At 40.7% G+C, this 27,967-nt stretch overlaps 3 protein-coding genes across 6 annotated transcripts; 1 reads left to right on the top strand and 2 right to left on the bottom strand.

Moving 5' to 3' along the window:
- Positions 1-2,067: 2,067 nt before the first annotated feature.
- LOC308088545 (DNA-directed RNA polymerase III subunit RPC6-like) lies at positions 2,068-3,009 on the bottom strand (the record flags this gene model as incomplete). The annotated part of the gene is made up of 1 exon (XM_080433021.1): positions 2,068-3,009. One exon carries the CDS (start codon positions 3,007-3,009, stop codon positions 2,068-2,070), a length of 942 nt encoding a protein of 313 aa, XP_080289147.1.
- Positions 3,010-4,828: 1,819 nt separating this feature from the next.
- gpr135 (G protein-coupled receptor 135) lies at positions 4,829-11,102 on the bottom strand. Of its 2 annotated transcripts, XM_080434008.1 has the most exons (4): positions 11,067-11,102; positions 10,775-10,886; positions 7,743-7,880; positions 4,829-6,608 (listed from the first exon to the last, which is right to left on the bottom strand). In XM_080434008.1, the coding sequence occupies exons 2-4, from the start codon at positions 10,804-10,806 to the stop codon at positions 5,282-5,284; spliced, it is 1,497 nt and encodes a 498-aa protein (XP_080290134.1). In that variant the 5' UTR covers positions 10,807-10,886; positions 11,067-11,102; the 3' UTR covers positions 4,829-5,281. The 2 variants fall into 2 exon arrangements, with proteins under 2 accessions (XP_080290134.1, XP_080290133.1); XM_080434007.1 differs by lacking the exon at positions 11,067-11,102 and having other exon boundaries at positions 10,775-11,063.
- Positions 11,103-16,184: 5,082 nt separating this feature from the next.
- Positions 16,185-27,732, top strand: LOC308088784 (uncharacterized protein). 3 transcript variants are annotated; one of them, XM_080433366.1, is made up of 13 exons: positions 16,185-16,579; positions 17,132-17,393; positions 21,008-21,106; positions 21,261-21,395; positions 22,059-22,268; positions 22,405-22,524; positions 22,802-22,924; positions 24,362-24,460; positions 24,849-24,980; positions 25,260-25,379; positions 26,395-26,508; positions 26,621-27,268; positions 27,530-27,732. In XM_080433366.1, exons 3-13 carry the CDS (start codon positions 21,074-21,076, stop codon positions 27,587-27,589), a joined length of 1,794 nt encoding a protein of 597 aa, XP_080289492.1. In that variant the 5' UTR covers positions 16,185-16,579; positions 17,132-17,393; positions 21,008-21,073; the 3' UTR covers positions 27,590-27,732. The 3 variants fall into 3 exon arrangements, with proteins under 3 accessions (XP_080289492.1, XP_080289491.1, XP_080289490.1); XM_080433365.1 differs by lacking the exons at positions 16,185-16,579; positions 17,132-17,393 and adding an exon at positions 19,240-19,429 and having other exon boundaries at positions 24,849-24,974; XM_080433364.1 differs by lacking the exons at positions 16,185-16,579; positions 17,132-17,393 and adding an exon at positions 19,240-19,429.
- Positions 27,733-27,967: the final 235 nt, after the last annotated feature.

Below are 27,967 nucleotides of genomic sequence, written 5' to 3'. Positions count from 1 at the left end.
AGAAACCACCGAGCAGTGAGAAGAAGGAGAAAGGGGTGCCTTTGCTCATTGTGGTTCCGCTTCTAAGCCTTTGGGCAATATCTCTTCAAGCCAGACTGCACTCCACATTATCACCTGTGGAGTGGATACATTATTTTTATTTAACCCGTTGTGACGATCTGTGACGACGATTATCGTGGGTTGTGCACTTATTTTTTACCTCATACATTTTAAAAACTTGTGAAATGGGACATTCTGCATGTGTTGACCAACCCCGGACACATTTTGGAGGTCATTTCAATTAAAGTAGTAGAAGAACCATGGAGCAGTGAGGAGGAGAAGGAGGAGTTTCTGTTTTGGTTCATTTTGTCGCTTGTGGTAATACCGCTTGCGCTAATATCACCTGCGGGGGGCGATCATCATCCTTGTGGGTGGAATGGTGGCCGTGTGTATCGCTGAGAAGCTGAGGGAGTGAGTGATGGACAGGCACACTGTGACTCTGACAGCGGGTACTGCAGGTACTGGGAGGGGCACACATTTCTAATGGACAAGTTCCCAATGGGCATTGGGCCCAGAGTTTAAAAAATGCAAAATAAATGTACTTTTTGTTACATGTACAGAATATTACGACACTTTACCTTTGTAGATCTGCTATTTATGTTTTAAATTTGTACTTTTGTTAAATGTATTACGACACTCAAAACTCTGGTTCAAGATCTTGTAATGTGAAATGTGAATAAATGTAAAAATGTGAAATGACTGTGTTATGCCTTCTTATTGACTACTAGTGTATATTGTTTTGGGGAGGGGAGGAGGGTCCTTGAGGAGATTGTTCTAAATATGCTAGTGGGTCTCCAGAGCTGAACAAAGGTTGAGAAGCTCTGATCTACAAGACCACAAGGGAATGTAATAATAATACTACTACTAATAATAATAATACAATCTTAATATACAAATCCAATCTTAAAATATAATTTAACATCAATAGCTTACATAACATGAAAAACAAAACAACGAATTTAATCTAATTAAATATTCCAACTATTTAGTCTAGTATAAAGTTAAAAGCAGAGATTCAATGTATTATTCATGTATTCAGTACTCTGTTACAAGTAAAAGGCCTGTGTTCAAAATGTTACTTGAGTAAAAGTACAAAAGTATTGGCATCAAAATATACTTAAAGTACTAAAATGTTTGAAAATAGCAGATCTACAAGCTCACAGAGCTTGTAGATCTGCTATTTTCAAATAGCCTATGTATAAAATAGGGCTAAAGTGTTAAATGTGTGTTTTTATTATATAATCATTTATATCTCACTAGTAATGTTTTCAAATAATTGTAGTGGAGCAAAAGTACAATATTTGCCTCTGAGATGTAGTGGAGTAGATGTAAAAGTACTGAAAATTGGAAATTCTCCAGTAAAGTGCAAATACCCCAACATTTTACTTAAGTAAATGTACTTACTTTACACCACTGGTAAACGGTGGAAACTTTCACTTTATCCTCATTCCTCACACACTGTGGGACAAAACCTGACATCATCATAATAATAATAATAATAATAAAATAACAATAATTCCCTCTCCCTCTCCCCCTCTCTCTCTATGTATATACGGTATATACAGAATATTGTGTGTGTGTGTGTGTGTGTGTGTGTGTGTGTGTGTGTGTGTGTGTGTGTGTGTGTGTGTGTATACACACACACACACACACACACACATATATATATATATATATATATATATAACTATGCACAAAGTACCTTCAAGCACCAAGTGTGCTATGACTGACTAATACATAATTTTTCAATTTGTCTTACTAATGTTGCTATTTAGTTTTTTTATTGTCTGTCTATTATTGTTGTTATTGCTGCTACATTGTTGGGGAACCAAAACCATATGATTTTACTCTTGTGTATAGCTACTTGTATTTTTACTTTTTTGTCCGAGTTTGATCCACAGTTTTCCACACACCATGCAAATGGAGACAAATACATAGACAGATGGATCATAGACAGAAAATAGCACATCAAATGTTTTCATCATAGAGAAAGTCAGACAGGACAGACAGTATAGGTCAGTCTGCTGTTCAGAAGTCCAACCACTCTTTCATGTACATACAGTTGGCTGGAGAGATCTCACCTCCCGCGTGACAGTCATCAAACACCGGACAGTGTCCACAGGGGGCTTTGACCAGTCCAGTGGGCTGGATGATGGGGTTCACGCCTCGGTACAGCTTCATCTGTCCGTCTACGCTGCCCTCTGTCCCCTCCTTGACAGCGACGATGGTCATGTCCACCTTCCCATCATAGATCAGCATGTTCAGAATGGTCTCTATGTCCTCCATGGACAGGTCCACCTTGCTGATGCCCAGTTCACTTATGTATTTCCAAACTTCGTGTGGCATGGCGTAGGAGCTGTTCCTCTGAACCATGGGACTCTGTTTGCTGTCCCTCGCTGCCTCAACCTTGCTCTGCAGGAACTTACAACACTGCTTGTTGAGGACATCCACAAAGACCTGGTCAATGTACAAGTCTGCTCTGGTCACAGAACGATCCGGCTGTAGGTTGTATAACATGTACACCTTGGCAGACGCAGCCCCCGATTTGACAGCTTTAATGAGTTCCTTGCTCTCCAGGTTCTTGAGTATCTTGTTTACCTCGGTCAGAGGGAGGTGGCTCTTAAAGTGTATGTCCCTGCTCTTGATGCCTTTGTTTCCTGTGTCCCCGATGACCTGGTAAACCAATTTCTCCTGGATGTCTGTGCCTTTCAGCTTACTGGCTGTCTGCGTGTCCGTCATGACAAAAATGGGGTAAGTGCTCTTTTTTGACTTGTGCATTTCCAGCTGCCCCAGTTTCACCAGTCTGTTGAGGACCATGGCTCTCTGCTGGGGCAGCAGGTGAGGCATGTCATTCCGAAGCACCTGGTCTGTGAGGCCATGAGGGAACTGCTGGCATAGAGCCTGTATCCTGCATTCTATCTCCTCAATATCAGAGTCATTCAACTCCTTCTTGACTTTGACCTCTGCCATGTATTATATGAGTTAAGTCTCACCTGGGTCCTAAAAAGCTGTTTAATGGTGGATATTCAGGTTGGGGGCAGTCACTTATTGTTCATAGCTTGCAGCTGTTGTGACGGCTTAATAGCATTTCCTTCATCAATGGTGTTCAATGGCTGAAGGTTTTCATACTAAATACGAATGTAACAGTTGCAGAGTTGCTACAGTTAGCAGGCTACAGATCTGACTCATCATGACTTATTGATGACATATGCCCATATAAGGAGCTTTGATCAAATAATTATATGAAGGTCCATGTCAGCAATGCCCAAGTATGGAGTAAATTGCAGGCCAGTCTATGATGTCAGGACTATGACATCATATCGATGACATCAAGGATATGGGCATAAAAGGGACTACATACTGACAGGCAGAAACACAGATTTGTGGATCACACCTGGTCTTCAACCTCCCGAAACATTCAAGTCTCTCCTCTTTTGTGTTCCCTTCAATCAATCGATTCCGGTTGCTGCTCGCTCCCAGTACAATAAACACTGGTGTTGGCCTACAAGGCAACCAAAGGCATGGCACCACTGGACCTTCAGGACATGATCCAACCCCACAACCCATTCCCACCTCTCACTTAGATCAGCTAACACAGGAATTCTGTGAGTCTTTCTAAAACACCCTGTACAACATTCCACTTCTGACCTGCTCTCCTTCCTATTGCCCAAACTGTGGTATAAACTCCCCCTTGCAGACAAAACTGCACTCACGTCCAATTTTCCATTGCTCTTCAGACTCCACCTCACCCCCTAGCGCTCCTCACTCCTTATAGCCTACCCCTTTTTGTGGCATCACAGGCTGGCCACATTAAGTCAGAGCGCCACATGTAGCCACGGATCCCGACCTTAACGATTACATTTTTGGACCGACTCCTGTCTTTACTCTACATTGGCCATGTAGCCTATATTCATTCATACAGGCCTACTCACTGATGATAGGCTGTACATTTATACTTACTATTTATTGATGGACTGTTTCATTCAGAGACCCAGTGACCCTTTATATTATACATGATTCTTGTAATTATCTTGGTTTGGCTGTTGCTGTTAATTACACCTGACTCGCTCGTTCTTGATTGTCTGATTATTAGCCGGTTTATACCTAGTATTGTACCTTGCTAAAATAATGGCATATGTCATTTTTGAAGTTTTTCAGAAAACAGACACAACTGAACCAAAACAAACGATATGATATTTCTTAATCATTTCACCCAAAACGTTTGTAGCAATATATGACGCTGTCTGTCAGTTATGTAACATAAGAAGATTAAATGACTTAGACTAATTTGTGTTTTGGCCAAATTATTAATGGAGTAATGATTGTTTTGCCTAAGTCACTTGTCTTTGTGACTTAGGCCATAAAATGGCCTATAGGTCACGCTCTTGAGATAGGCCATTACCATTATACTACTAGAGAAGGAACAGCATGATCCTTTTCAATAAGGATATAGGTGATTTTACCAGAGGTGGCCAGTGTCATGAAGAGCTGATTCAGGCAAAAATTGAATTTTCAAAAAATGACATAGGCCATTATTTTAGCAAGGTGAGGAATACTCACACAAAATTGATGTGAATAGGATAAACGTTGTGAGTTTAGTGCCCCCATGTGGCCAATTGAGACCATATCTCATGAGGCCCGTATTTGATGCATTTATGATCAGTGTGCAACATTTTAAGTCTATTTTCCATTTGATGGGACATTGAGAAAATGTACAATGGAGACTAACAAAAAACGCGTAAAAAGTGTTTTACTTAAGTACGCATACTGTTATAATACATTTCACATTGTAAGAGTATAAAGTTTGTCCAACATCGATTAGGATTCATGGAATGCAAAATTAAATGAATAATCAATCTGGTCCCAAACATGGCTCATACATATGCATACACATTTATACATAAACAGATGATTTGATATTTATCCATCCGTTTGATTTTTTATACAAATCTGTTTGATTGTGGTTTACCGCTGCTCAAACCAGGGGGAGTGAGAGTTAACCAGTTAAACCCTAGGGGTCTGTCCTTTTAGGTTTACGTCTTTCCCACTCTATTCCCCCCCTCTACGCCAAACCTCAACATGATGCGTTGTGAGCTCGTAGATGTGCTATTTTCGCAGAATGTTCACCTATTGTGACGTACCCATACGAGGGATGCTGGGGTTCAAGTGGTTATCATTTTATTCCCTCTTATGACATCCACTATCCCTGTTCAGGTTTCTGGATTGAAACTTCAAAAGACTGTCACAAGCACGTGTCAGCTGTCTTGACCTTTGGAGAGGTGGGTTCAGTGGCGGTGTCAGGCTGAGCCTCTCGACAGAAGAACACAGCAGGGTTTTTACAGGCCCACATCGCCACCTCCCCTCCCCTGCCTCCGTTTCCAGGACTTGAACTTGACAGCTGGCTGTTGTTCACTCCAACTCGACTTATGTAGCGGTCCCTGATTCGGTCTGCTCGGTTTGGCCGAGTCTCCCGGTTTTGGGTTTGATTGGATAAGTATGAAGCAATATTCCTTGTTCGATAGCCCTCTTCCCGGCTGCGTCCCAGCAACATGGATATGTTGGGGTTCCTCAGGGCGTAGATTAAAGGGTTAATTGCGCCATTTGCCCAGGCAAGCCAGATAGCCACTGTGTCCATAGTGGGGTTGAATGTGTAGTTCCCCATTGCTGTAACTAACCCCATTAAACAATATGGCCCCCAGCACAAGATAATGAATACAATCATAATTAGTACAGTGGTAGCTGTTCGCATTTCACTGTAGAATCGTAGTAAGTAGGCATACGTGGTCACAGGTCTGACACGGATTTCAGAAAGCCGAACTGTCTTACAGATGTTATAATGACAGAAGCACATGAGGGAGAAGGGTAATAGATAACATATGGATATGAGAGAGATACTATAAGCTGTCCCCATTCGGGACATCCCGGAGTGAAATACATACATGCAGTGGTAGAAACCCTGCTTATGGACCTCTTTAGGGGTTCGGACAAACAGATACCAAGGCAAAGAGAAAATAACAGCAGTTAACCAAACAGCTGCCAGTAATTGAACTGCTCTCTGGCGCCCAATTTTTGCCTGTGGCTGCCTTACTATGGCATAGTATCTGTCGAAGGAGATGAGGGTCATGGTCAGGGTGGAGATAATGCCAAAACACATGTTGAAGAATCCATTGGCTATGCAGAAACGATCGCCAAACATCCAAATGCCGTCTTTACTGAAGAGCATGAGGAAGGAGAAGGGCAGACACAGGACGGCAGAAAGGAAGTCTGACAGAGACAGCGACATGATGAAGGCATTGGTCACTGTTCTCAGCTGTCTGTGTTTGATGATGACGATGACAACCGCCGAGTTGCCGAGGCTAGACAGGAGGAAAATGGAGAGGAGGACAATCGCCTGGGCTGCCACTGTGACTCCATGTAGGACAGAGTTCCTCTTCACAGAACTCAGCACAGAAGGATGGTAGGACTGGTGGATTTGTTCTAGATCATCACCTTCTCTGAACCCTGTGAAGTTTCCAATCACCATGGCCTCTGTGGTTGTGGTCGTTAAGCTGGTCGCTATAGAAACCACCCTAGGAACAAAAAAATCACGGTCAAAAAAGAAGTGTATCTTGTGCGTAGTACGAATTCGAATAGATTAGTGCAATACTCCAAATATGACAATTATTATGTACAACGGCTGACCACCAGACATAACACAAAACATCACTTCATATAACAATACATATACAAATGGTTTGATTTGGTTGAGGGATAAAATTGAGAGAAAGTGCCAGAAGCTGTTTGAAAATTATGGATCATTTCTGCACCGTGACCACGCTGTTTCTACTCAATACTTTATATTTGCACTGAAAGAACTTATTCCATATTCACTGAAAAACTAAAAGCACAACAGGAATATTGGTGAGGTGGTCAGAGAGTAGGCTACAGTTGTACACAAATTTAAAAAGAACAAATCAGTGTATAGCCATAAACTGTTCATATGAAAACACATGACCAAACTCGCCAAAAGGTTTGACACTAGTACTTCGGTGCTATTTGGGAAAGAAACAGCCACTCGAGACTGTCACTGTGCTACTCCTTACAACCAGTATGGTTTGAATCGGCTGACATTTGCTATCCTTAGAGCCGCAATCTCACTAGTGGGGCAAAACATTAAGGAGGGAAAAGGAATATTTAAAATTATTATTAGTGCCAAAAAGTCACTCAGTAGTCCTGCAATCTGCCTATTATAATATGGTGGGGCATTTATGCTGTGGCCTGGAGGGACGGTTGCTCTGCAATTAGTGCACTGCCTGGGTGCATGTCTCGTGTCTGCAATAGGCTAGTTCTGCTCCACAGCATGGCGGGACTTTGTTCCATAGCCTATTCTCTTCTGTAGCCTGTCGGCTACGGAACAAAGGTGATGCTGATTGGTCCAGTAGTAGGCAAGACAGGCACACACACACAGACATCTCCTGGCAGAGGTAACGAAGTGGGAAGTGTGAAAGGGAAGGAGAAATGTGGTTATATTAACCCATTAAGACCTGAGGCAATTCTTTTTTTTAAAAAAAATCATTTTTTTTTTCAAAAAATAGCAGATCTACAAGCTCATAGCGCGGCACTCGGTGCCGCGCTATGAGCTTGTATATCTGCTATTTTTGAATAGCCAAAGAGATCTAAAGTGACACAGATGCGTTCCAGGTCTTAATGCGATAAGGAATTACCTTGAAATGCCTAGTTCATTTATGAAGTTTGCAGCAGATGTCTCGGTGGTGTAGTTCCCGACACTGCTGCCCGTCTGGGCCTCGCTTCCAGGTGAATCCATTAATGGGGGACCAAATAAGACGAGAGGAAGTCCATCCCTTGTAAAGGATTATCAGTGTTACATGTCATTGTCCATTGTCAACATCGGTCACATAGTTTACATAAACCTCGAACATTTTCCCCCAAATGTATTTATTTTTGGAGATGTTGTAATTGTATATGTTTTATCCATATTCAATAACAGAATGTATCTAATTATTTTGTCAATGTCAGCTAAAATTCACTATATTAAAAGCTAAAAAGAAAAATAATTGAGATAAAATTGCAGCACTTTTAAGGAACTATTTGTCAAGGCCATGGGTCTTCAACAGGTGGTCCGGGACCCCTAGAGGAGTCCTAAGATTTAATAAAAAAATTCCTAACACACCAAATGTTTGTGTCACAGGAATTTATTTTTCTTTCAAAAAAATTTAATGTCTGAAAATACACATTAACATGAATCCAACATATTATTAGCAAGGATTGTGTAAACAAACGAACAAAAAAACATTTATTTTACACAACACTGATGACAGTGCTGGCAAATGAATCTATGAAGCCATCAAATCTGAGCATCACTTGGAGGCAACCCAAGGGCACTTAAAAAAAAAAAAAAACGTGGAACACTTCCAAGCTAGTCTCAAACAGTCAACAGACATTATGAGACAATCAGCTAAATATCGTGAGTTAGCTTTAAAAACCTCTTATCAAGTTGAATATGAATATATAAAATAAATAAAAAATTTAATAATAATAACACAATTTTATACAACATGTGTAGTGTAGGTCCCTGCTTCATCTCTCTCTCAGCCTCAGTCCTTGGCCTGAAAAACGTTGAAGACCCCTTGTGAATTTCATGTTCAAATTGGAACTATTTTTAAAGGCAAATACAAATTCTGCCTAATGGCTGTATTAGTAGACTATTATAGTAGGCTTTAAAAATAAATGGCGTAGGCTACAGATTTTCAAAAGGGTGAAAGGCTCCGATTTTTTCCACCCTTTCAACATGAATGGCAAATGAATGACATCTAGAATGTAGGCTCTGATCTGGATGCACTGTAGTAAGCCTATACAATTATTATTAGGCTTAGTTTTTTAAACATAGGGCAATCAAAATGAGCTTTTCCTGTTTCATATGTCTGTTTATATTTGATGCTGCTATATTAGTAGACTAGGTGAACGAGCAGAGCAGATGTATCACAGTGCACTTCAAATACAAATTGTATTTGAAGTGCACATACATCTGTGTTACACCAGTCAACTAATATAGCAGCATCAAAAATTAACAGACATATGAAACAGGAAAAGCTCATTTTGAAGCGTATACAATTATACAATTATAATTGTATTATACAATTAACATATAGCCTACATGATCAGTGTAGGCTAATTAAAATAGGCTAAAATGAAAACTAAGAAAGAAGAAGAAACCGTTTTCTGTAATTTCATGTTATTCTGTTGCATTCCATCTTCATTTGAGAAGTATAATGGCAGAATAGCTTTTTTGTTTTGTTTGTTCTGCATATTATCCATTTTGTTGGTTGATGATTTGATGTTTTTAGTGGTGTGATGATTTTTTTTTTATCCAATTGCCTATAGTAGCACTTTGCAATTTTCACAAAAATAAAATCCATTATTATTATTATTATTATTATTATTATTATTTTACTTTGTTGGACAAACGTTTTTGCCACGTACCACTGTATAGTGTTGTGTTGTTATTAGGCTACCAGTTTCAACAGTGTGAGGTAAGCCCACTTGTGTATTCCACCACTCTGTCTGACTGATACAACAGCAAACACCAACACATAACGTTAGTCTACCAACCAATGGTGTAAAGTAACTATAAGTACATTTACTCAAGTACTGTACTTAAGTACAATTTTAAGGTATCTTTTACTTTACTGGAGTATTCCCAATTTTCTGTACTTCTACTCCACCTTATCTCAGAGGCAAATATTGTACCTTTACTCCACTACAATCATTTGAAAACTTTAGTTACTAGTTACTTTGCAGGTATAAACTATAACTATTATATTATAAAACATGCATTAACCACTTAAGTTTAGCCCTATTTTATACCTAGGCTATTTGAAAATAGCCGATCTACAAGCTCATTTTCAAACATTTATATTAGTATTAGTAGTATTAGTAGTAGTATTAGTATATTAAAGGACATTTTAACCCAGACCTTATACGTGTAACAGAGTATTCTTCTATTGTGGTATTGCTACTTTTACTTGAGTAAAATATCTGAGTACTTCTTCCACCACTATGAGCCACATATCAGTTCACTTTCACAGTTTACTGTATCAGTTATTTTCAGTTTCTCGGCAGTGTGAGGTAAGCCCACTTGTGTATTATTCCACCACTCTGACTATACCAGTGGTTCTCAAACCTTTTCATGTCAAGGACCCCTAAATTAATGTGTATTTGGCCGCGGACCACCATCTAAAAATATTTCATGCCAAGGACCCTAGATACACAATGTGTGGTGGTAAAAATGTCAACAATATTCAAAAATTTCAAAACAAATCTAAACATTTCACAAATAATATATATATTTGTTTCTAAAAATGTCAACATTTTAAATAGCTGATGTATATAGGGTCCTAGGGGTCCCCAGAACCCACTTTGAGAATCCCTGCATTAGACCACGCCAACCACCATAACTCTGAGTGTACAAATGGAACCAAATGGACCCCATTTGTACACTCTCAGAGTTACAGCCACATAAGTGGGTCCATTTGGTTCCAATCCTAACTATCCATTTATCTGGGGACCCCTCAAGGACCCCTGGGGGTCCCCGGACCCCACTTTGAGAGCCAACAGCAAACACCAACACATAACGTTAGTCTACCAGCGGCCATTGAATGTATTCATAATATCACACCAAGCTGGCTATTGCATTGCACGATCAATAACGGTTCTAATACCCGTGTTTTGTTTTCACCATTTGTTGATGGAAACGCTCCTCAGTTCCATAATAGCTCAATAATAGCGCAGATCGTCATCATCCATTGTGCCAATCCTATTCAGGATCAAAGGTGTCGACAGGAATCCGTCTGCAAAAGAATTGCAAAAGCATGAGCATGCACGATCAATGCCGTTCTTCTTCTTTATAGCTCTGCAGTGCTGATCAGTGGATTTTTTTTCTCTCCTCTGATTTCCCCCACAGCACTTTGTTTACCCAACAAACAAGAGGCAGATCGCTTCTCAATATTAGGCTAGATTTGATACGATACCTGCTGGCTGTCTGTCGCTCCTAGGGTCTCTCTCACCGTTGCCAGATTGTGTGAGAGAAATGAGCAACTAGGTCTATGAAAACAAGTCCAAAATAATTTTGTAGATCTGCTATTTTTAAAAAAAAATGCTAAAGAACATTTGAACATTTTTAACTTTTAACAACACAAATCTTGTATGACGCCCTGGCAGATGGGGGGTCTATGGACAAATATTAATCTGGGGGTCCTTGACATGAAAATGTTTGAGAACCCACTGGTTTAAACAACTTTTAGGATACAAGCCCAAATAAGCAACTACACTTTAGAAACAAGCCCAAAAAAAACGCAACCTGTGACTTTACAGAAAAACAAGACCAAGGTCGCTTATAATAAGCGGACATGGCAACCCTGGTCTCTCCAGATTCCAAACCCGAAAATCTCGGCCACTCGCTCACTCCCACTCGGTCACTTCGACTCCAAACCGGATGTGCTAAATTCCAATTACTCAGTTGCTTCTTGGAGGAGGCGAGTGGAGTCGAGTGGAGGAGCCGAGTCGGCTCTCTACTTCCGCATTTAGCGAGTGTACATCAAGGGTGCGTTCGGATATTGCACACCGGAGCGCACTCGCCTATTAGTTTGGGTGCGTTCGGATATTGCACACCGGAGCGCACTCGCCTATTAGTTTGTATTGGCCAGTGCGCTCAGTGCTGTATTTCCGAACGCACCCTTTGTATTGGCCAGTGCGCTCAGTGCTGTATTTCCGAACGCACCCCAAAGCCAGATTCCAAACCCGAAAATCTCGGCCACTCGCTCACTCCCACTCGGTCACTCCGACTCCAAACCGGATGTGCTAAATTCCAATTACTCAGTTGCTTCTTGGAGGAGGCGAGTGGAGTCGAGTGGAGGAGCCGAGGCGGCTCTTTACTTCCGCATTTAGCGAGTGTACATCAAGTGTAGGCTCGACCACTCTCGTCAGCTCCTCTGCGGCAGACTTCCGCATCACGTGTAGACGTTTTTTTTGTTTTTTCCCTTCTGCCGTGACGTATACATGGTCCTCCTCCACATGTGGCCACATAAACAATGCTTGAAACCCGAAACCATGCCCCGAAAACACCGGCTCCCCCCCCCCCTCGCCCCCGCCGATCACTCGTTGCCCATCTCACACACACACACACACACACACACACACACACACACACACACACACACACACACACACAGTGTAAATTAACTGAAAAGACGCAACAAGCCACTGGCTTTATTGCTTTGTATGATATAAAGTATAATACAATTATATACATTGTAATTTATTGTGCACACTTATACTGTCTCAAAAGCTGATAGTTCATTTCTCTCCGTGCATGCCTCAATGCAGTGCATGGACTACTATAAATCACTGTGACAAAGATTATGTTTAAAATAATGTATTGTATTTATATATAGACTGAATAGGGTGACTATATTCTGAATTCCCCAAAAAGAGGACACTTTACGCTATTTAACTCTAGCCGTACTCATTCAATTCTGAACCGATTCTTAAATTTTAAAATTCTCTATTTGCTGTGAAGGGTCTTCTTTCATGTCTATCAGTCATGATTTATTTCGCTATCAAACAATATCAAGCAAAATCACAAAATCGTCTGAGTTTTTTTCTTTTTTCTTCGTCCCAGAAGTGGGGAGGATATCACCCGAACTCTCAAAACCCCGGACATTTGAAGGATTTTATAAACCCCCCCAGACAGCCCCCCAAAAGAGGATATGTCCGGATAAAAGAGGACGTATGGCTACCCTGCATGAATGATGTAATTCAGAGTCAGACATACTCTGTAATATACGGTGGCTGTTATAAGCAGCAGTGCCGTGCGGGACTGCTGCGGGGGGTGGGGGGTCTGGGGACTGTAAGAGCAAAAAGAGGGACGGGTCAGGATTTAATTCATAAATGTAAGTTTGCTCATCCTGGCGCTTCGTTCACTATTTCAGGAATAAATGGCTTTGCACAAAATGTTAACTATAAAGATAACAATGTGGCCATCCACATTGATGAATTGTCTATTCTTATATTCTGTATTATTCTATACCTGCATATTATTCTATGCATGTATATTTTCATCCACGGCTCTGGTCCAGCTGTTTGAGACGTCATAAGTGATCGCGGAATTTGCCGTCGCTTTGAAATGACGCGCTAAGTGCAGTCCGATCCTTTGAAGCCAGCTGGTCGGCCACTCGTCCTCGCAAATAATCCTCGGCTCCTCGCAGGGGCGGGGCTTAGGCGCGAGTGGAGGAAGCGAGGAGAGTGAGCGAGTGACCGAGCTTTGGGGAATGGAATCTGGCTCAAGTGTAGGCTCGACCACTCTCCACAGCTCCTCCGAGGCAGACTTCCGCATCACGTGTACACGTTTTTTTTGTTTTTTCCCTTCTCCCGTGACGTATACATGGTCCTCCTCCACATGTGGCCACACAAACAATGCTTGAAACCCGAAACCCTGCCCCGAAAACACCGGCTGCCCCCCCCTTCGCCCCCGCCGATCACTTGCGCATCTCACACACACACACACACACACACACACACACACACACACACACACACACACACACACAGTGTAAATTGACTGAAAAGACGCAACAATACGATATAAAGTATAATACAATTATATACATTGTAATATATTGTGCACACTTATTCTGTCTCAAAAGCTGATAGTTCATTTCTCTCCTTGCATGTCTCAATGCATGGACTACTATAAATTACTGTGACAAATAACAAAGATTATGTTTAAAATAATGTATTGTATTTATATATAGACTGAATATAGGAGAGGACACTTTACGCTTTAACTATAGCCGTATTCATTCAATTCTGAACCGATTCTTAAAATTTAAAATTCTCTATTAGCTGTGAAGGGTATTCTTTCATGTCTATCAGTCATGATTTATTTCGCTATCAAACAATATCAAGCAAAATCACAAAATCGTCTGAGTTTTTTTCTTTTTTCTTCGTCCCAGAAGTGGGAGGGATATCACCTAAACTCTCAAAACCCCGGACATTTGAAGGATTTTATAAAACCCCCCCAGACAGCCCCCCAAAAGAGGACATGTCCGGGGAAAAGAGGACGTATGGCCACCCTGCATGAATGATGTAATTCAGAGTCAGACATACTCTGTAATATACGGTGGCTGTTATAAGCAGCAGTGCCGTGCGGGACTGCTGCGGGGGTGGGGGGTCTGGGGACTGTAAGAGCAAAAAGAGGGACGGGTCAGGATTTAATTCATAAATGTTTAATCATCCTGGCGCTTCGTTCACTATTTCAGGAATAAATGGCTTTGCACAAAATGTTAACTATAAAGATAACAATGTGGCCATCCACATTGATGAATTGTTTATTCTTATATTCTGTATTATTCTATACCTGCATATTATTCTATGCATGTATATTTTCATCCACGGCTCTGGTCCAGCTGTTTGAGACGTCATAAGTGATCGCGGAATTTTCTGTCGCTTTGAAATGACGGACCCAGTGCAGTCCGATCCTTTGACGGCAACCACTCGACCACTCGTCCTCACAAATAATCCTCGGCTCCTCGCAGGGGCGGGGCTTAGGCGCGAGTGGAGGAAGCGAGGAGAGTGAGCGAGTGACCGAGCTTTGGGGAATGGAATCTATCTGTGTGAAGACCACGCCTTCCAGACTTAAAGGGTTGGAGTCTCCAAACCTTAAGACTTGGAAATATATTATAACTCTCTACGAAAAAGTTTCGAACATAACCGATCTACAAGCTCACAACACTGATTATTGTCTCTTTACTCACTCCTCCTGCCTGAACAAAGCAGAAAATGTATAATAATAATAAGAAGAAGGAGAAGGAGAAGATAGCAAAACTTTGCATTCTTCTAGTCACTTAATTGTGAAAAACAATGGAAACAAGCCATGGGCTTTCTTGGGTTTTAAATCCTCTTAAGCTACCCTTGTATTGAACTGTACTTTCATGTGCTTTTTTCTGAAAACTGCTAATAAAGTATTCAATCAATCATGGTCGATGCAACGTGTCGTCACCAGAGCCATTCAACTCTAATACAATAGTCAGGGGATATTAGCAGAAAGATTTCCAATCTTGGAATAAATTCCTTACCAAAAAAAATCCTCACCAATGTGTTTGTAAAGGTGTCTAGTAACACATCTCACAAAGACTGAAATTCAGTTTCCCTAGGAGAATTTTTGACAGCTGCTGAAAGTTGGGGTACCCACCATTTCCCTGCATTTCCATGCAGGGCAAAAACAAAATCTAATTCTAATTCTGTTTTAAGTAGCATGTGAGGGGTCAAACTAGGGTGTTTTTATGATTCTGAATCCATTGCAAGCATTTGTTTTGCACCAAAACCACTCCTTGGGCTAAAAACGGCCATAGCCATTCTTGTCCAGGTATACTTTTTGTGTAAAAAGCCCATTGAGATTGGGCTGTTTTTAGCCCAAGGAGTGGTTTTGGTGCAAAACAAATGCTTGCAATGGATTCAGAATCATAAAAACACCCTAGTTTGACCCCTCACATGCTACTCAAAACAGAATTAAAATTTGTTTTTTTTGCCCTGCATGGAAATGCAGGGAAATGGTGGGTACCCCAACTTTCAGCAGCTGTCAAAAATTCTCCTAGGGAAACTGAATTTCAGTCTTTGTGAGATGTGTTACTAGACACCTTTACAAACACATTGGTGAAGATTTTTTTTGGTAAAGAATTTATTCCAAGATTGGAAATCTTTCTGCTAATATCCCCTGACTACAAGGCTGAGGCTCTGGTAAGGGGGTCGCCAACAGTGTTGCCAGGTCTGCTTATTGTCATTTCCCCTCAAGATTCTATTTGAAAAAAGCAGATCTACACTACAAGCACACAACGCGTCGCGATGCGACGCGTTGTGAGCTTGTAGATCTGCTATTTTCAAATAGCTGATGTATGTTTAAAGTGCTCATGCGGGATGCGGCCCCATAGTCGCTTGATCGCTTCTTTTGGGCTTGTTTTCCTAGACCTGGTTGATTGTTTCTGTCACAGAATTTGGCAACACTGGTCGCCACGCCCCCTTTTGGTGCCGCAGCCATGTCCGGTGTGTGAGAGTACAAAAAGACGCGCTTAAAACTAGAGAGATCAGAGATAGTAGTGACGATCACGGTAGATGTCGGTGGTGTTTGACTGTGTTTGTAAACATAGACTTCTTTGCCGACCACATAGTGACCGGAATGGATCGAAAGAACCTCGCGCTCAACATGCCATACAAGGACAAGCTGAACGATGAGGAAAGACAGCGTTACCTCAGCAAAATCGCGGACATTGACGGTCTGGACCCGTATGAACACACAGAGTGGATAGAAGATGATTTCGAACTGCTTCCACCACTTACACGATTATACCTGATTGAAGGGACACGTTTTTATACATTTAATAGCTTCCATAGCGAAACATCTCTCCCGGCCCACGTTTATTTTACATCTGGGTGGGTGCACACACTGCAGATTCACAGTGTAAACAAGAGAACCGTCATTCGTGCAATGGTAGGTAAACAAACAAACACACACACACACACACACACACACACACACACACACACACACACACACACACACACACACACACACACACACACACACACACACACACACACACACACACACACACACACACACCTCTGAAATTATTATTTATTATTGATGAGTTATTGTTATAGTCATGTAATTTCATACTTTGTTGTTATAGTAATCTAAGTTATTATGTATGTTTGTTCATACTTTATTGTTATAGACATGTAAGTTATTATGTATGTTTGTTCATACTTTATTGTTATAGACATGAAGTTATCATGTATGTAAGTTCATACTTTATTGTTATAGTCATGTTAGTTATCATGTATGTATGTTTGTTCATACTTTATTGTTATAGTCATGTAAGTTATCATGTATGTTTGTTCATACTTGAACTTAAACACAACAATTGATGTCATTTCTGGACAGTTTTGACTACTTTCTGTAGCCATTTCTGTACCATGTGAATAGTCTGTTGTTTGCATTAGTTTTAAACTCATGTGCATGCTCTTTTTTTATATATAGATATATCAGGTTAAACACTCTGAAAGTGTTGGCTTAAAGGCGAAGCCGCTTGAGCCATGGGTGATCCTCCAAGATGATGGCAGTGTGATCAGTGCACACTGCACATGTGTGGCTGGTCCAGGAGAAAGCTGTTGTTCACATGTAGCAGCTCTCCTCTTCAAGATTGAATGCATTGTGAGGCTACGGCACAAGAAGACTGAGAAGAAGATGTGGCACAAGAAGACAGTCACTGAGAAGAAGATGTTCGACGAGGCCGCCAGTGGTGAGAGGGAACTAGGGAAACGTAGTCGTGGTTTCCTTTTGCTCCCCATAGAACCTTTCTCAGCTGCAGACACAGATTTACTCCCGATCATGCTGAAGAGGAAATCCATTTGTTTGTCTACATTTCCGGAATACTGCCATCTTTATCTAGACCCTGTTAAACCCTGTGTAGTGCCAAAGTCCCTAAAGACTAAAAACAAAACAAACAAGTCCCTAAACAGTACGCAAAGGGCACGAAACAGCAAGACTGTACAGACTGCAAAACTATATTGCATATGCAGAGGGAGTGAAGACGGCACCATGGTGCGCTGTGACACACTAAGATGTGCAATCAAGTGGTTCCACGTCAGATGTGTTTTGAGTCATGTACCAAAAAAAGGCGAGAAATGGTACTGTGCCACATGCACAGAAAACAAGCGAAAATAGCCGATCTACAAGCGCACAATGCGTCAAAACGCAACGATGTGTGATCTTGTAGATCTGTTATTTTCGCTTGTTTTTTTGTGTAGATTCTTGTAGCTTGGGTAATGTGGTCGTCTCCACATTGTAGCTCAGGCTGTTGGCTGCTCAACATTTACAACCAGCCTGCCTACCTGACTCACTGTGTTTGAATAACAAATGACTGAAAACGGGGCATCGTTACCCTGTCTGGCTTCACATGTAAAAAATTAATAAATTGTTTCATTTTTAAATTGTATTTCACTTATAAATTGTTGTTTCTAGAGAAGCTGTTTTGCATCTGTATGCTGTAGTCGTTGCACGAAAACCTGTTGGTCAAGAACCTGGGTCACTCTGAATGAGTCATATCTGGCTTGCCAATGGCTTATAATTTACATTTTCCTGTACTTGAAAGTTACACAGCCACTTTTTTTCTAGTTGTAGCAGAGCTGCACTGGGACTGTTGAATGTACAGTACTTTATTTTTTTACTTGACTTCACTTTATTTACATTTTAATTGTCAACTGTATAGGATACAGCCACTTTTTCTAGAGCGGAAGTGGCTCCAACCACTTAATCACTAATCAGTCAAACCCACTAAAACTTTTTTTAATGAAGTACAACTAAATGGAAATTCAGGCTAAATGTCAGGCTAGAGGAAATGCACTTTGTGATTGAAACATGTTTGTTTGTTACAATGAGAGGAAAGTTGGAGAGTAACAATTACCCCTCTAAGTTCTGAATTATTTATAAATCAGACACCTTCAGGTAATTAGGCTGGACTTCCCACAGTCTCTCTCAAGCTGGACTCTTCCACAATCTGAGAATTGAGTCCGAAATGCCAAACTAACACACTATTTAGTAGACTAAATAAGATGTGAGATTATTTAATATTCGAAGGTTTAGGTACTAATTAGTAGTAGAGTGGCATTAGTGATCAAATGGTAACATGTATGTGTAGTACTTCTGTTGGTCACCAGATGAGGACTAAAATAGCTGACCTACAAGCTCACAAGAAGAGGGAATTTTGGATCATTTTTGAAACATTTTAAGAATACAAAAATCTTGTATGGGGGGGGGGTCCATGGCACAAAATATTTTCAGATGGGGGGTTTATGTGGACTAATACATTAATCTGTGGGTCCTTGACATGAAAATGTTTAAGAACCACTGGTTTATACACACAACATTAGGAAACAAGCCCAAATAAGGCTGCAACTACACTTTAGAAACCATCCCAAAAAACGCAAATATTTACCAGCGACTTTACAGAAAAACAAGCCCAAAGTCGCTTATAATAAGCGGACATGGCAACACCGAGTAAAGTTTGAGAACAGGAAGCTGTCTTCAGACCGGAAGGGTGTTCACGAAAATGTATTCCTTCCGGAAACATAACCGAGGCAGGCGAGTGTACGGTTTGTTAAAACCAACATGGAAGATGCGACGACCAAACCCGTGAAAGAAAACACCGTGGAGAACACTGAGACACGGAAACGATCATGTGTGAAAGAGGAGGACGAGGAGGAACCTTGTTCAAAACGTGTTGTTGTTCCTCCACCTCCACAGTTAATTGAAATTGAGGAGGAAACAGATGTGGAGGTTAGTTCATAACTACCGTCTAATGGGTTAGTTACTGAGCTTTGTCGTTGGAGACATGGGGCCAGTTGCACCACCTCACACTAAGTTCAAACTTAGCCTATAGTTATAGCTTAAATGGCTTTAAAAAAGCCAATTAGACCAGGAAAACATCTGTGTCATTTTTAGATTTCTTTGGCTATTCAAAAATAGCAGATCTACAAGCTCATAGCGCTCATAGTGCCACACTATGAGCTTGTAGATCTGCTATTTTTAGAAAAAAAAATTAAATATCTATTTATATATATCTAGTTATATATATATTCAAAGATTTGCACACATTTTCACGATTTTTCAAAAATAGCAGATCTACAAGCTCATAGCGCGGCACTTGGTGCCGCGCTATGAGCTTGTATATCTGCTATTTTTGAATAGCCAAAGAAATCTAAAATGACAGAGATGCGTCCCCTCCCCGGATTGAATGGGTTAGGCTATAACTAGGCTAGGTTTGAACTTGGTGTGAGGTGGTGCAACTGGCCCATGGTGTACTGTTCTTTGGCCAGATGATGTCTGTTTGCAGTGGTGGAAAAAGTACTCACGTTTTGACTTGAGTAAAAGTATCTGCAAGGTAGAAATACATCATTTACTTGAGAGAAAGTACAAAGGTATTGGTATCAAAATGTACTTAAAGTACCAAAAGTGGAAAGTACACATTCTGCAGAATGTCTCATTTCACAAGGTATCATATTGTATACAATGTATTAAAAACCTTTTGAAAATAGCAGATCTACAAGCTCACAAGGCGTCGCAATGTGATGCGTTGTGAGCTTGTAGATCAAAGTTTAAAGAGCTGGTGCCATATTTTTGCACTTTTTCTGTTTTTCATGTGTCTATGGTTGATAGAACTTCATTAAGCCCCCCGGTTGTGTTTTATGGTGTTTTATGTCTTCTCTGACTATTTGGAGTTTCTTCCTGGAGGCTGAAACCTTGAGGGTCAAACGTGCCAATAGAGAAACAGCGCTTTAGTGACATCACAAAGCCATACCCTCCCTCTCATTATCATAACACAACAGGTGTGGGCATGAGGAGGAGGAGGGACTAGGACAGGTGGGTGGTGCTAAGGTGGTGGAGGAGGTGCTAAGGTGAGAACCAGGTATACTTAATGAACTGGAGGTGTGTCTACATAAAAACAACATTTTAACACTTACTGTACACTTTTTTTTTTTTGGAAAAAAATCCTTACATAATAATAATACCTTATGATCAGGTTTTAGGGTTGAAAAATATCATGGCACCCCATCTTTAAATAGGGCTGAATTGGGTCATGTATGTTTTGTAATAATAATACAAATCTACAAAGTAATTAGTAACTAAAGTTTTAAAATAATTGTAGTGGAATAAAAGTACAATATTTGCCTCTGAGATGTAGGGGAATAGAAGTAAAATCATAGAAAAATGGAAATACTCCAGTAAAGTAAAGATTCCTCAAATTTGTACCTGAGTACATGTACTTAGTTACTTTCCACCACTGTCTGCTTGACACATGATTTATTTGTTTGTTTATGCGTTAGGTCTTCATACATATCTTCTTATTTTTTTTAGCCTGGTACGTTTTCAGATCATGCCTACACAAGAACATCCACAGGAACATCCACAGAACCACCCACAATGACTTCAACCCCTGTGACTGTTAAAGTCGAGGTTAGTTGTCTGGCTATGTTTCAACTGTTTTGATACCACGATTAGTAGTTTAGAAAATATCAAATTAATTGAGAAACAAAATTAAATGGAGTTATTTAATCATTTTGCCCAAGTGTGTGCCCCTGACCCAGTCTCCTGTCCTGTGTCCACACAGCAGTGTGATGAGAGTCTGCTTGGTGCAAGACAGACTGAAGCCCCAACGCCTGCCGTGACATCTTCAGCAACCTCTGCACTTCCAGCGTCCAAAAATACATCAGTTCCTGTTGCCTTTTCACCTCAGACAGTTAAGGTTAGTTTAGATCATTGGTTCTCAAAGTGGGGTTTGGGGACCCCCAGGGGTACTTGAGGGGGTTCCAGGGGGTCCCCACTAATTGGAACTAAATGGACCCTTATGGGTCTGTAACACTGAGAGTGTACAAATACCAAAATGTACCAAATTGACCCTAACGGGTCCATTTGGTAACATTTGTACACTCTCAGAGTTAAATTAACATTGATTTTACAATATGAATTGGGGTCCCAGAGATATAAATGCCATTAAATGGGGGTCCGTAGCCTAATGCATGTCAAACTGGGGGTCCTTGAAATTAAAATGGTTGAGAATCACTGCTAGAGCCGTAAACATCTTCTCTTATGGGGAGTCCCTGGGGCATATCTTTTCAAATGGGGGTCCACGGGCTATTAAGTGTCAATTTGGGGGTCCTTGACATGAAAAAGTTTGAGAACCACTAGTTTAGATTAAGTGATTCCAAGGTTAAGTAAAGTGACATAATAAAAGGTAGGACGGAAAAGATGAGTGACATGGCATTATTACAATGTAATACATCCATGGGTATATGACATGAGTATGTTTCAATCGCTCATTACTATTTGTAATGTATTATTTATTAGTCCGATAAACATGGCTTCTCCCTTTCCCTCTTACCTCCCTCCCCTCTCGTCTACATTGCAGTGTGCTGTAACAGCTGTTAGCTGGTTAAGTGCAAAAAACACACAGACTGATGTCCCTAAACCTGCCTCCACTCTTAAACCACCACCAGTGACATCCGCCATTACGCAGACTGAAGTCCCAAAGCCTGCCGTGACATCGTCAGCAACCTCAGCATTTCCAGCATTGAAAAAGACATCAGTTCCTGTTACCTTTTCACCTCAGACAGTTAAGGTTAGTTTAGATTAAGTAGATCCAAGGTTGAGTGACATGGAATAATAAAAGGGAGGATTGAAAAGATGAGTGACATTATTACAATGTAATAATTCATGGGTAATAATCCTTCCCTCTCCTCTCGTCTTCATTGTAGTGTGCTATTGGCCGGCTAAGTGCAAGAGACACACAGACTGATGTCCCTAAACCTTCCTCGACGTCTAAAGCACCACCAAAGACATCAGTCCCTGTTGCCTTTTCACTTGGGACAGTTAAGGTTGGGTTCAATTCACAACTCATAATTTAGTTACTATTAAAATTTTCACTCACTCACTCACTCACTCACTCACTCACTCACTCACTCACTCACTCACTCACACACACACACACACACACACACACACACACACACACACACACACACACACACACACACACACACACACACACACACTCACTCAAGTGATCAGGTTACTTGATTATTTCTCCAAAAGTTGTGATTGTTGTGACAGAGTAGAAATCTTCCTCTATTTGTCTCCCTTTCCACTTTGCAGCATGCAGTTGACGGACTTGCTTTCACTAGTACTGTCACCATGACTGCGACTACAGTAACTACATCTTGGTCAGACGTGTCAACATCCTCCATGAGTCAACTACCTCTGATCGCTCCTGAAAGCGTAAGTATGTGATTATACCCAAACAAAAGACTTACTAATTACAGTCAAATTCTGTTTTTGTAATTGTAGCAAAAATATTTGGTAATCTTGTTACGTCTTTGACCTGTTCTTTAAGTCTTTTTGGCGATGCCTCTGGCGAAGTCCTGGTCATTACAGCGTTTAGTCTATTCGGAATCTACTGTATCGTTTCAAAAGGAATGCTGCCGGTTCCTAACGTCTGATCATATTTTGGAACGCAACAAGAAATTGTCACTCTTGAATAAAAAAAGTGTTTAATAATGTTTAGAAAATGTGTAAAAAAAAGACGAAGAAAGGCGCTCAGGTGGCGCAAAGTCCTTGCCCACAACCACAGAGGTTGTGGGTTCGATCTCACCGTGGTGCATCCGGCTTAGTCGGGCGTCAATGCGAACGCAATTGGCCCGTGTTCGGGGCAGGGAAGCCGGGCGGGGAGGGTGATAATTGTCACTGGGGGGGCTGGGGCGGCACCTGTCAGGGGGCGTGTTGGGCGGGAATAATAGGAAGGGTCTACGTCCCCCCGATGGGGGCTCCTCACTGGCAGGTCGGCCAGTCGGATACAACAGCAGTGACAACACACAGAAATGTGTGTGGGGAGGAATCAATTGGCATAACGATTAACCCATTAAGACCTGAGAAGATTCTAGAAATGTCTTCTAAATCCTAACAATTTTTTGAAAAAAAAACCAAAAAAAAGTTTTTTCCTCGATTTTTCAAAAATAGCAGATCTACAAGCTCGTAGCGCGGCACTCGGTGCCGCGCTATGAGCTTGTATATCTGCTATTTTTGAATAGCCAAAGAAATCTAAAGTGACACAGATGCGTTCCAGGTATTAATGGGTTAAATTGGGGAGAAAAAGGGGGTCAAAATAATTGTCTACTTTAAATTTAGGAAAATAAATAAAATAAAAACGACAACGAAGAAAAAAGCACATTCTTGTGGAATGGTTATTGTGAAAAATATAACAGTGAAAGATTATATGAAAAATACATTTTGTTTTATTGAAAAAAGTTACACTGTATGTAGCTCCATAAAGACGAGAACACTCAAAGAAAAACGGGAGACTGTTGCTAAGAGTTAGTCTGAGGTCCACTTCAAAGCAATACCAAGAAATACCATGGCAGTCCCTGGCATGCATGGATTTGTAGTTAAAGAAGTCATGGAGCTTGTGAACAAGGAGTGCAGCAACCTTACCGCTTTGAATTTCAATTCTATTATGCGCCACATCAGCCCAACTGCAATAAAAACCTTCAAATGTGAATGTGAATTTGATACAGGTGTGGAAGGATACAGCACCAACCCTTCCTTAGTTTTTTTCATGCTTGATTGTTGGTTGACCAGATGATGTCTGTTTGACACATGTTTTATATGTGTTAATGGGTGACACTCTCTCCCTTTTTGCTGAACACCTTACACTTCTAGCGAGGTACTTGGTCAGATGGATCTACAGAAACATCCCTAAGACCACCCATAGTGACTTCAACCCCTGTGTTTTGCCTTTTCTCCTCAGGAAAAGTCAAGGTTAGTTTGTCATCTGGTCAGTGAGTCAGGTGGTCTTGATGTGACTGAATGTGATCTAAACTACCGTGTCAAGATTTCTCTATCTAAGTTGATGTGGCACATTTATCAAACTTAGCTCAATGCTCCAAACCAGAACTTTAAGATTTTTAGTTGAAGTGCAAATGTGCAAATGTGCATGTGGTTCTTTAGTTTGTGTGAGGACAATAAAAAGCTGCTATGCCTATTCATATTTCTTCAATATTAAGTTTTAGATGTTTCAACTGTTTTGATGGCACAGTAATTTTTTGGGGAGAAATTAATTGAGAAAAACTATATAAAAAAAAAAAGTATGGTGTTATTTGATCTTTTATCCAAGTGCCCCTGACCCTGTCTCCTGTCCACATTGCAGCGTTATATGCTTGGTGCAAGAGAGACTCGGCCTGAAGTCCCTAAGACTGCCTTGACATCGACAGCAGAGCCAAGAGTTCAAGACCCAAAAAAGACATCAGTTCCTGTTGCCTTTTCATCTGAGACAGTTAAGGTTAGTTTCAATGGATCCAAGGTTAAGTGACATGAAATGATAAAAGGAAGGACTGAAAACATGAGTGACATACTGTAGGTAGACTTTTTTATTAATCCTGCATGGTCAATTCAGCTGTCATCGCATGACTAGCATGACATTACAATGTACTGTAATAATCCATGGATGAATTATATGAGTATGTTTCAATCACTACTAATACAATAATTTTTTATTGATCATGTATTGTACAATAAACATTGCTTTTCTCTCGCTCCGTCCCTCTCATCCACTTTGCAGTGTGCTGTTAGCTCACTAAGTTCAAGAGACACGCAGACTGATGTCCCTAACCCTGCCTCCACCCTTAAAGCACCACCAATGACATCAGTTCCCGTTGTCCTTTCACCTTTGACAGTTAAGGTGAGGTTACATTTCTTACTCTTATTTACTAGTAAATCTGTCTGTCTGTCTGTCTGTCTGTCTGTCTGTCTGTCTGTCTGTCTCTCTGTCTCTCTGTCTCTCTGTCTCTGTCTCTCTCTGTCTCTGTCTGTCTCTCTCTAGTTAGGTTTCTTATTAATTAAGGTTTCTAGATCATTATTATTATTATTATCATCATCATCATCATCATTTGGTACTAAAAAAATATTTGAGACCTGCCTTGTCACGGATTGGTTGCACACTTGGTTGAGTAGAGGCTGTGAAATGAACGACTTTAAATTACAGACATGTTTGATTTGGAGTAGCATTAAACGTGAATAATTGTAAGATGATCTTACTCTTATTAGGATTGTATTTGAACAGAATGTGTCTACAAACAGTGGCATTCATCATTTATTTTAACAACTGAATTTATTCTATGGTAGGGCTACAGTGACAATGTAGGCCAACTTTGGAAAGGTGTTGTGGGGTTGTGAGAAGGTATTAAACTACATGGTTTCTACTTTTAGGTGTGCAAAATTGATAGTCGATAGATGTGAGTTAAATGCTTGCTACGTCAGAACTTATTCAGCAATGGTGTTTCCATCTAACATTTGGCACATTACCTCTTTTTCAACCTCAAGCAAGCATAAAAACATTCTATCGTCATTTCAAGATTTATTTTCCCCCACCGTATTTCCTGCGTTTCCATTCAGGGTTTTTTATGCGCAAATCATAATGTATAAAAACTGGTTGATTGAAACCCAACTTCTCTCTCTCCAGACATGCAAAAGTGTCACTTTTCAGCTACAGTCACCTTTTTGAACCCAAATAGGGCAATTGTGTGACACCTGACCCAAAATAAAACAACATGTTGTCACCTTTTTCACCTCGGCTGTTTGCATGCCTGTCTCTCTCTCAACTGATTACTTGATTATTACTCCAAGAGGCATATTGTAAAGTTGTAGTTGTGTGTCAGATTAGAAACTGTCTACTTTCCCCCCTTTCTACTTTGCAGCATATATTTGACAGACTCACTGTCAAGACCGCAGAAGCATCTCAGACAGACTTGACAACGTCTGTGATTCCTCCTCCAGCAGAGCTGAGGACTAGGCCTAAACGGTCTACAAGGGTGAGTATGTGATACCCAAAAAACAGAATCAGTATTTACAGCCCTTCATCTGCTGTAATTGCACGGTAAAAATGATGTAATCTTGTCTTTTTTACCTGTTGTTTCACTATAGGTCGTTGTGGAATATGGCACCTCACAAAAGTCGAGAATACTCAAAGGAAAATGGGAGGCTGTTGCTAGGAGTTTGTCTCAGGGCCGCTTCAAAGCAATACCAAGAAATCTCATGGACATCCCTGGCATGCGTGAAGTTGTAGTTAAAGAAGTCATGAAGCTTGTGATCAAGGAGTGCAACAACCTTTCTTCTTTTAAATTCAACTCTATTATGCGCAAGACCAGCCCAGCTGCGTTAAAAGCCTTCAAATGGGTGAATTTGATAAATGAGTGGAAGGCTACAGCACCAACCTTCCTTAGTTTTTTGGAAGCGACAAGCAATAGCTCCTCAAATCAATCTAAGAGACGTTCTATGGCAATGGCTGGGGCAAATCTTCTAAAGGCACGTTGTGACCACATGTGTGCACCCATGTTCCGTAACTCCATGATCCTATGGCACGGAGGAGCCGAAAAGAGATGTGTAAATATGATGTCCAGACTAGGAGTTTGCGTGTCCCTTACTGCAACCCTGAGCAAACTCAAATCCATTGAGCAAGACTTTGACAGCAGTTTCCTCCAGCGGATATCGAATCTTTCTGAGACTGCCGACAGCACAACCGCTGAAGGAGCGATGGATCCTCATCCCGGGTCCACTAGTAATGAACGTCAGGTATGTTTTCCCAAATTAAATTTGAAATTGGTAATTTATAAACCAGTTATTAAGTAAATCAATTATGGATATTTACCCATAAACAGAGTTGAAGAACAGGACTTATACATGGGTTATGAGGTTCTATTTCCAACCATGCTAACTCAAAAGGCTATTTAGCTCAAATTGTTTTTTATCAAAGCTGTTTTCTCAAAACTTGAAAGTACTGACCTCCTGTTTCTCTCTCTCTCTCCCGCTCTCTCTCTGTTGTCCATATTGCAGCATGATGCGAGTCAGCTAGGTGCAGGCGACACGCAGAGTGAAGTGACTAAGCTCCCATAACCGGCTTACTGTAGCTCTAAAACCTCAGCTGATTTGAAAGAGATTGTTCTAGAACGTATGAATTTCTTACATCTTTCATACATTTTTCAAAAAGAGCAAAAACTGACAATCTACAGTATGATGAAGTACATAGGGTTTAAGGGTTTAAACCAACTTCATTAAGGGGGCCATGTGTGTGTGTGGGGGGGGGGGGGGGTGCGCTGTCAGGATGATACTGTCACTGACAACAATGATGTACAACAGTATTTGACATTTAACAGAATCTATGTTTCTGTTTAGACAGTACTAAATATAATGCTTCCTCGCCTCGAGACCAACTAATTTCAATTATTGGAACAATTCAGATGTGTGACCAACTGTGGAGGTTGACAGCGACAG

Source organism: Gymnoscopelus braueri (assembly GCF_963280865.1).
Source record: "Gymnoscopelus braueri genome assembly, chromosome: 7".
NCBI classification, from domain to species: Eukaryota; Metazoa; Chordata; class Actinopteri; order Myctophiformes; family Myctophidae; genus Gymnoscopelus; species Gymnoscopelus braueri.
The sequence above is the reverse complement of the archived record's forward strand: the minus strand, read 5'-3'. Positions and strand labels throughout refer to the sequence as shown.